We start from the raw sequence: 9629 nt of genomic DNA, 5'->3' as shown, positions 1-9629 counted from the left end.
GAATCTTTGGTCCTGCAGGTTTCGAACCCTTCCTGTTAATTTATCTAATTCTGCATAGTCCATTAATTCCATCTGCCATTCTTCTTTCGTCGGTAATTCTTCTTGCTTCCACTTCTGTGCCAATAATATTCTTGCATATAAAAACAACTTACAATTTTGTCTGTTAATATCATCTCCTACAATGCCAAGTAAAAATGCTTCTGGTTTCTTAATAAATGTATATTTCAACATCTTTTTCATCTCATTATATATCATTTCCCAGAAGTTTTTCAGGCCCGCTGGTAATCCTAATCAGACCCACAGGGCAGAGGTGGGGCCCTTTGGATCAGTTTCCATCGCAGACAATTTGATCGGCGAGGGTTCCGCCCCCAAAAGCAGAAACCTCTCTCTCTCTCTCTCTCTCTCTCTCTCTCTCTCTCTCTCTCTCTCTCACTTAGCAAACAAATTATCAATCAATATAACCATTTACACCCCCTCTTTCCCCCCTCCCTCTCCCCCCACCGCAAGGACTTCCCTCAGCTCCCCTCTCTGGTTTCTTTGCACATATTGTTCTCTCCATATTATAAAATCGTACATATCATTGCCTCATCTATCATGTATTCAACTAATAAATTTGCGGATGTTTATTCAAAACCCGCCAAGGAGTCCAAATCGTTGTGTTGTCTTTTTAGATAATTTTTTAAAAGTTCCCATTCTTCCTTGAAGTCACGATAGTCCTCGTCACGCAGTTTATATGTCAGTTTGGCCAGCTCCGCATAGCTCATCAATTTCCCTTGCCGCTGTTCTTTCGTTGGGGTGTCCTCGTTCTTCCATCCTTGTGCTAACAAGACTCATGCCGCTGTTGTAGCATACATAAATAAATTCTTTGTTTTTCTTGGCAGAAACCTTTTTTGGGGGGAAGGTAAAGGTAAAGGGACCCCTGACCATTAGGCCCAGTCGTGACCGACTCTGGGGTTGCAGCGCTCATCTCGCTTTACTGGCCGAGGGAGCCGGCGTACAGCTTCCGGGTCATGTGGCCAGCATGACTAAGCTGCTTCTGGCGAACCAGAGCAGCGCACGGAAATGCCGTTTACCTCCCCGCAGGAGTGGTACCTATTTATCTACTTGCACTTAGATGTGCTTTCGAGCTGCTAGGTTGGCAGGAGCAGGGACCGAGCAACGGGAGCTCACCCCGTCGCGGGGATTCGAACCGCCGACCTCCTGATTAGCAAGTCCTAGGCTCTGTGGTTTAACCCACAGCGCCACCCATGTCCTGACAAGAAATGAGATTCCCACTAAACCTTGGGAAGAACTTCCTGGCTGTAAGAGCCTTTTGACAAGCGGAACAGGCGACTTCGGAAGGTGGTGGTCCTCTCCTTCGTCAGAGTCCGGCTGGTCAGGGATTCTTGAGCTCTGTGACCCCTCCAGTTGGGGTTGGGCTAGATGACCCCACGGTGTCCCTTCCAACACAAGTCTAGGATTCCACTTTAGCATTGCCTCCACCCTGCAGGCCGATGTGTGGCTCAGGCAGGGATCCCGCCCACTCCCCATCCTTGCCCTTTCCAGGACTTTGAGATGAAGAACGAGGAGAAAAATTGGGGTATCGAGATGGAGCCTTTATTAATATTGATGTGGTGTGTCCCCCCCCCCCCGAGATATTGGTGTGTTATCTCTAGCCAGCTGCCTCCTTTTTAAATTGCTTCCCTTGTTTTCCTAATGTATGCTCCCCCTGTGATGCTCAGACCTGTCTCGTGTTTGTCTTCCTGATGGGGAAAACGCATTAAATCAATAAGGTTGGATTTGATTTGTAAATAATGCCCAGGCGCAGTGTGGGGAGAGAGAGGTTCAGTCGCACTAATGTTAGGCCCGTCTTTCTGATTCCGAAGCAGGCTGGGGACTCACAGTGTGTGTGTGTGTGTGTGTGTGTGTGTGTGTGAGAGAGAGAGAGAGAGAGAGAGAGAGAGAGAGAGAAATGGAACATCCATATCGGTCGTTGTTGTTGTTTAGTCGTTTAGTCATGTCCGCCTCTTTGTGACCCCCTGGACCAGAGCACGCCAGGCATTCCTGTCTTCTACTGCCACCCGCAGTTTGGCCAAACTCATGTTGGTAGCTTCAAGAACACTGTCCCACCATCTCGTCCTCTGTCATCCACTTCTCCTTGTGCCCTCCATCTTTCCCGACATCAGGGTCTTTTCCAGGGAGTCTTCTCTTCTCATGAGGTGGCCAAAGTCTTGGAGCCTCAGCTTCAGGATCTGCCCTTCCAGTGAGCACTCAGGGCTGATTTCCTTCAGAATGGATAATCGGTTTGATCTTCTTGCAGTCCATGGGACTCTCAAGAGTCTCCTCCAGCACCAGAATTCAAAAGCATCCATTCTTCGGCGATCAGCCTTCTTTAGGGTCCAGCCCTCACTTCCATACATCACTACTGGGAAAACCATGGCTTTTACTATACGGACCTTTGTTGGCAAGGTGATGTCTCTGCTTTTTAAGATGCTGTCTAGGTTTGTCATCGCTTTTCTCGCAAGAAGCAGGCGTCTTTTAATTTCGTGGCTGCTGTCACCATCTGCAGTGATCATGGAGCCCAAGAAAGCAAAATCTCTCACTGCCTCCATTTCTTCCCCTTCTACGGAGAGTCTGTCTCAGAGTGTCACATGCAGTGGCAAGGAACTGGCCTGCATCCCTGGCCATTGGTCCTTCTGGCTGGGGCTGATGGGAGATCAGCAACCTGGGTTGATGCTGGGGAAAACTTTGGAAAAGCGATTTGAAATTTTACAGCATATTATTCTTTGAAGGAAATCTTTTCTTAAGCATATCAGCCCTGAGTGCTTGCAGGAAGGACAGATAGTGAAGCTGAGACCCTAATACTTTGGCCACCTCATGAGAAGAGAAGACTCCCTGGAAAAGACCCTGATGTTGGGAAAGATGGAGGGCACAAGGAGAAGGGAGGACGAGATGGTTGGATAGTGTTCTCGAAGCTACCAGCATGAGTTTGACCAAACTGCAGGAGGCAGTGGAAGGCAGGAGTGCCTGGCGTGCTCTGGTCCAGGGGGTCACAAAGAGTTGGACACGACTAAACGACTAAACAACAACAACATTCTTTACAGGTGGTATTTAACTCCCGAGTAGGCTTGCTAAGGTGTATAAGACTGAATCAGATAAGTGCTGGAGATGCAAGGAAGCGGAGGGGACATTCTTTCAACATGTGGTGGACTTGTAAAAGGGTAAAAGAGTATTGGGAAATGATATATAATGAATTGAAAAAAAAATGTTTAAAAGTACTTTCCCAAAAAGCAAACAAACCAGAGTCCTTTTCGTTGGGGATAATGCAGACTGACATTTCCAGGTGTCAAAAAAAGGTTATTTATGTACGCCACTACTGCAGCCTGTGTTTTGTTAGCCCCAAAATGGAAAATGAGCAAGGACCAAAGAAGAATGGCAATTTAAAGTTGACGAAATATGCGCCTCTCGTTTTCCATTTTTGGCCAGCAAAACATGGGCCACAGTTGTTGCATATGTAAATAACCTTTTCTGACACCTGGGAATTTCAGTCCGAATTATCCCCAACAGAAAGGACTCTGGTTTATTGCGGAAAGTAATTACAAACAGTTTTTTCAATTCATTATAAATCATTTCCCAATACTCTTTTACCCATCCACCAAATATGAAAGAAAATGACTATTTAAGGCATCTAGTCCATGTTAATGTCCACCTTCTTTACTTTCTGTTAAACCATATTTCTTTTTAGTACAGTGGTGCCTCGCAAGACGAAAAGAATCCGTTCTGTGATTCTCTTCGTCTAGCGGTTTTTTCGTCTTGCGAAGCAAGCCCATTGACGGATTAGCGGATTAGCACTATTAGCGGCTTTTAGCGGCTTTTAGTGGCTTATCTGCTGATCGGATCAGCTGATAAGCGGCTTAGCGGCTTAGAAAAAGGGGGGGGGAGGAAAAAAAACCAGCAGGAACTCACAAGACATTGTCGTCTTGAGAAGCAAGCCCATAGGAAATTCGTTTTGCGAAGCACCTCCAAAACAGAAAACTCTTTCGTCTAGCGAGTTTTCCGTCTTGCGAGGCATTCGTCTTGCGGGGCACCACTGTATTGCTGTCTCATTCGCTTCTTCCTCCCATGAAAAGTCCAAGAGTGAATCCCAGTTTTATTATTATTATTAAGGAGTACCTCCGTTAATTCCCACCGCCAGCCATCGCTCGGCTATATTGAATGCCCACAAGTTATGAGAGAGGGAGAAATAAAATCCCGTTATCAGTTTTTGCTGCCCCCAGATTTAAGATCTCGCTTTTGGGGCTCCAGATTTCTCCACCAGAAAACGACCTTGTAGGAAGGAGCCCTCTCCCTTTGTGCCCCCAGACTTCCCCCCATTTTCCCATTGAGAAATAGCTGTTGGCAACTCTGCCCCCTCCCCAGTGAGCAGTCGAAGGATTCCTAGGGATTTCCCTGAACACCATTTTTTTAAAGATCCAAGTTCATTCACATCTTCGCAGTTAACCTGCAAAGAGGCGTCAGAACTTCCTGACATAATTGCTTGGGACAGATAATAAAAAGTCCTTAGGCAAAACGAAGGCAGTTAATATACCGACCAAGTTGAAACCCAACCCCCCCCTTCCTTCGGCTACCCTCTTGCTTTTTAATAATGGTTTAATGAAAAATTCAAAATTAATTGGAACTGGCGTTCGGAGATCGCACGGGGGCTTGGGAGCCTTAATATTTCAAGGCTGCGCTTGGCTGGGGTGAATCACAGGGTCGCAGAATCGGAAGGGAACCCCGAGGGCCATCTAGTCCAACCCCCTGCCATGCAGGAAACCTCAACACGCGGTCCCCCGTCTAATATGAAACTGCACAGGACCCTGCTTAGCTTTGCAATAGCGCCAGCGGTCTTATTGCTGCACCGCCGGGAAGACAAGTAAGGTGGTGGAGCATTTAGGATATCAGAGGACCTGTTGAGCTTTCTGAGTGCATTGAGACAGCGTTGTGGCAGAAATCCAACAGGTGCTGTTTCCTCCAGCTTGCTCTCATTTGCCATGTTTTAGTTATTCATTTAGGGACGCGGGTGGCGCTGTGGGTTAAACCACAGAGCCTAGGGCTTGCCGATCAGATGGTCGGCGGTTCGAATCCCCGTGACGGGGTGAGCTCCCGTTGCTCGGTCCCTGCTCCTGCCCACCTAGCAGTTCGAAAGCACGTCAAAGTGCAAGTAGATAAATAGGTACCACTCCGGCGGGAAGGTAAACGGCGTTTCCGTGTGCTGCTCTGCTTCGCCAGAAGCAGCTTAGTCCTGCTGGCCACATGACCCGGAAGCTATACGCCGGCTCCCTCAGCCAATAAAGCAAGATGAGCGCCGCAACCCCAGAGTCGGCCACAACTGGACCTAACGGTCAGGGGTCCCTTTACCTTTAAGTTATTCATTTATTGCATTAATGCCCCCCTCCTTTCCTCCAAGGAACTCAAGGCGGTATAAGTGGTTCTTCTCCTCCTCATTCAATCCCCACAACAAAGTTGCCGAGTAGCGGTACTTTAAGCTGAGAGTGAGATTCATGCCTCAGTGGAGGAGTTGAACCCAGATCTCCAGGTCCTAGTCTGACCCTCTGACTGCCACTGGCTTTATCTCTTGCTTCTCTTCTGAGGCACTGCCTGAGGTGGTCGTCTCAACTTGCTTCATGGGTGGGGGGCCCATCCCTAGCCGTTGGCTTGATCCAACAGGCTAGTCCAGGGGTCTGCAACCTTTAAGACAAAAAGAGCCACTTGGACCCGTTTCCGAAGAAAAAAAAACTGGGAGCCGCAAAACTCGTCATTATAAAAATAACTTTTTTGTCACTTTTAAAAATTATTTCTGTGTTTGACCCCTCAGAATTACTCCTCCTCATAGAAATAAATGTTAAATTAACAAGTTACCTTTTTGTGTGTGTGTGTTCTTCACTCCCCTTCAAAACAGTGACCAGCGTACATGCCCCCTTTCAATGCAGTGACCAGCGTACATGCCCCTTACAATGTAGCGGGCGGGTGGGCGGGAAGGTGACGTCGGAACAGTGCGTGACTAACGCACACACCGCCCCCATGCGACGTCACAGCCAGTACAGCGCCCGCCACAGTGGGGAGTGTCGGGGCACACAATGCGCCTCCTCCCCTCGCTAGTATCCGCCCCGGAGCCGCGGCAAAGGTGTAAAAGAGCCACATGCGGCTCCGGAGCCGCGGGTTGCAGACCCCTGGGCTAGTCTTATGTTCTTAGTCTCCACCAGGCCTACAAAGAGCTATCTGAAGACCCTTTGCCCAGAACACCCACAAACCTGCCGTCGGCTTCGCATTTCGCCTCCCTCCTTCTGTTTCTCTGCTGTCTTGTCTTAATTTGTAAGCTCCTTGGTTGCAGAGCCCTGCCTACATTTCCCGTCTACGTTGGCGGCACAATGTAAAGCAAATTGATGACAAAAATAGGCGCCTCTGTGGAGGTGCTCTTTGGATATGCTTTCAGAGACCTGAAGGGAAAACGGCAACATCTTTTAACAGTTCCTCTGTGTTTGTTCCATATTTTGGAAGCGCAGCCGAACTAAAACAAGCCTTCGCAGCGTAAAACAAGGGTGCCCTTCCTTTCACAGCCTCGCCGCTGAAGAACAGCTGAGAATGTTCAGTAATCTATCTTTGTATTGTTGTGGTTTTTGCAGGGAGTCTGTTCATCCCAGAGGTTTCGCCCTTGATGAGGAGAACAGATTATTTCGCCTACTGTGTTTGGTGTCTGTGAAATATTACGGGGATTGCTTTTGCTTCCCAATTTTTGCCGCTTGCAACTACAGATCCTCTGCGTTGTTATCCAGCTAGGTTTTCCTCAGAGTAAAACCCATTACTTTTGGAGTCATTACTTTTAATGAGGGCGAAAGAGGAGAGCGCAAAATATGGTTTGAAGCTCAACATCAAAAAACCGAAGATCATGGCCACTGGTCCCATCACCTCCTGGCAAACAGAAGGAGGAGAAATGGAGGCAGTGAGAGATTTTACTTTTTTGGGCTTCATGATCACTGCAGATGGTGACAGCAGTCACGAAATTAAAGGCGCCTGCTTCTTGGGAGAAAAGCAATGACAAACCTAGACAGAATCTTAAAAAGCAGAGACATCACCTTGACAACAAAGGTCCGTATAGTTAAAGCTATGGTTTTCCCAGTAGTGATGGATGGAAGTGAGAGCTGGACCATAAAAAAGGCTGATCGCCGAAGAATTGATGCTTTTGAATTCTGGTGCTGGAGGAGACTCTTGAGAGTCCCATGGATTGCAAGAAGATCAAACCTCTCCATTCTGAAGGAAATCAGCCCCGAGTGCTCACTGGAAGGACAGATCCTGAAGCTGAGGCTCCAAGACTTTGGCCACCTCATGAGAAGACTCCCTGGAAAAGACCCTGATGCTGGGAAAGATGGAGGGCGCAAAGAGAAGGGGACGGCAGAGGACGAGATGGTGGGACAGTGTTCTTGAAGCGACCAGCATGAGTTTGACCAAACTGCGGGAGGCAGTGGAAGACAGGAGTGCCTGGTGTGCTCTGGTCCATGGGGTCACAAAGAGTCGGACCAGCAGCAGAATTCAAAAGCATCCATTCTTTGGCAATCAGCCTTCTTTATGGTCCAGCTCTCACTTCCATACATCACTACTGGGAAAACCATAGCTTTAACTATACAGACCTTTGTTGGCAAGGTGATGTCTCCGAATTACCGTGTTGCAAAATGATGCATGTCTTAAAAAAAGTGCGTCACCAATGTGATAAGTTGGGGAAGCTCTGCAGTAGAGGAGACACTCTTAATCTCAGGGTTGTGGGTTCAAGCCCCGAGTTGGGTGAAATATCTTTGCTTTTGGTGGACTTGTAGAAGGGTAAAAATTTCCAGGTGTCAAAAGAGGTTATTTATGTATGCAACAACTTGTTTTGCTAGCCCCCACAAATGGAAAACGAGCGAAGTCCCAACCAAAGAAGAATGGCAACTATAGTTGATGGAATATGCGCAGCTTGCAGACTTAACATAAGAGACTTAACATAAGAGAACAAGAAGAACATACGTTTAGAGAAGTTTGGAAAACGTTTATCAAATATATGGGAAATAAATGTGTACAACTAAAAACACTGGCAGCATTAAGATAAATTCTACAGTGTAAATAAGTTATGATGGATGCAATAATGGAATACTGAATGGTATAGTTTCTGTAAAATATGCAGGGCTTTATGTTATGCAGAACAAACTATGGAAAGAGAAGGAGGGAAGTCATTGACATTTTAAGATTGTTTAAATGAATATTCTGAAATGTAAAACAGAAAATTTAATAAAAATGAAATAAAAAAGTGTGTCGCTAGCACGAAACGTTTGGAAAGCTCTGGGGTGGAGCAGAGACTCTTAATCTCAGGGTTGTGGGTTCAAGCCCGGAGTTGGGTGAAAAACCTTTGCTTTTCAGGGGGGTGGGCTGGATAGCCCTTGTGGTCCCTTCCCGTTCTGCGATGCTGCGATTCTATGAAATAAGTGGTGGTGATAGGCCTCCCCATATTGTGACGCAAGCCAAGCCCCTGATAGAATCATAGAATCATAGAAGAGTTGGAAGAGACCACAAGGGCCATCGAGTCCAACCCCCTGCCAAGCAGGAAACACCATCAGAGCACTCCTGACATATGGTTGTCAAGCCTCTGCTTAAAGACCTCCAAAGTAGGAGACTCCCCCACACGCCTTGGCAGCAAATTCCACTGTCAAACAGCTCTTACTGTCAGGAAGTTCTTCCTAATGTTTAGCTGGAATCTTCTTTCTTGTAGTTTGGATCCATTGCTCCGTGTCCGCTTCTCTGGAGCAGCAGAAAACAACCTTTCTCCCTCCTCTATGTGACATCCTTTTATATATTTGAACATGGCTATCATATCACCCCCTTAACCTCCTCTTCTCCAGGCTAATCTCTGCCTCTGCACTCCTTGGGACAGGAGACAGGGCGAGATCTTGCCTGGAATGCGAAACATGCCACCCGGCGGGCTCGGGCCGGGACCGGTTTGTCCAGCTTGGCAGGCTGGCGTTCCCTTTCCGAAACCTCCCTGGGAGTTGTTCCTGGCTTCCCTGCTCTCGGCTTCATGCTTTCGCTGGCCTCTCTCTCGCCTGCCTCTCTCGCCGAGCCGGAGGGGATGGAGACCCTGCGGAGGAGCCTGAGCCGGTGGAAGAAGTACCACATCAAGGTCCACCTGGCCGACGAGGACCTCCTGCTGCCTCTGACCGTGAGGCCCACCGACACCATGATGGACCTGAGGGCGCACCTGGTGCGGGAAGGGGTGACCTCGTGGAAGAAGACCTTCTTCTACAACGCCCGGGTGATTGAGGAGCACGAGACGGTGAAGGAGGCCAAGATCCAGAATGGGTCCGTCCTCCTGCTCATCAGCGACAAGAGGTGGGTTCCTTGGGCATCGCTTCTCAGCCAAGCTTAGCCAGATGCTTAGGAAGTTTGGGTTGGTTTGGGGAGCTGTAGAGTTGGAAGGGACCCCCAAAGGTCATCCAGACCAACCCGCAGCAATGCAAGGAAATCGCAGCGGCTGTCTCTTGGGCTGAGATGTAGTTGAGTGGGAGAGCATCTGCTTTTAGGGCAGCGCTTCTCAACCTGTGGGTCACCAGATGTTGTTGATGGACTTCAACTCCCATCATCCCTGA

The 9629-nt window shown here is 48.1% G+C and overlaps 1 protein-coding gene across 1 annotated transcript in view; it reads left to right on the top strand.

Moving 5' to 3' along the window:
• The first annotated feature begins 8912 nt into the window (after positions 1-8912).
• Positions 8913-9629, top strand: part of TINCR (TINCR ubiquitin domain containing) — a 17245-nt gene continuing 16528 nt past the window's right edge. Inside the window, exon 1 of the mRNA XM_082206817.1 lies at positions 8913-9372. Within this exon, the coding sequence (XP_082062943.1) occupies positions 9062-9372 (311 nt within the window). The 5' untranslated portion in view covers positions 8913-9061. The remainder of the gene's footprint in view (positions 9373-9629) is intronic.

This window comes from Podarcis vaucheri, assembly GCF_965113315.1.
Source record: "Podarcis vaucheri genome assembly, chromosome: 18".
NCBI lineage: Eukaryota > Metazoa > Chordata > Lepidosauria > Squamata > Lacertidae > Podarcis > Podarcis vaucheri.
Note: the sequence above shows the minus strand (reverse complement) of the source record. Positions and strands in the feature narration are given on the sequence as shown.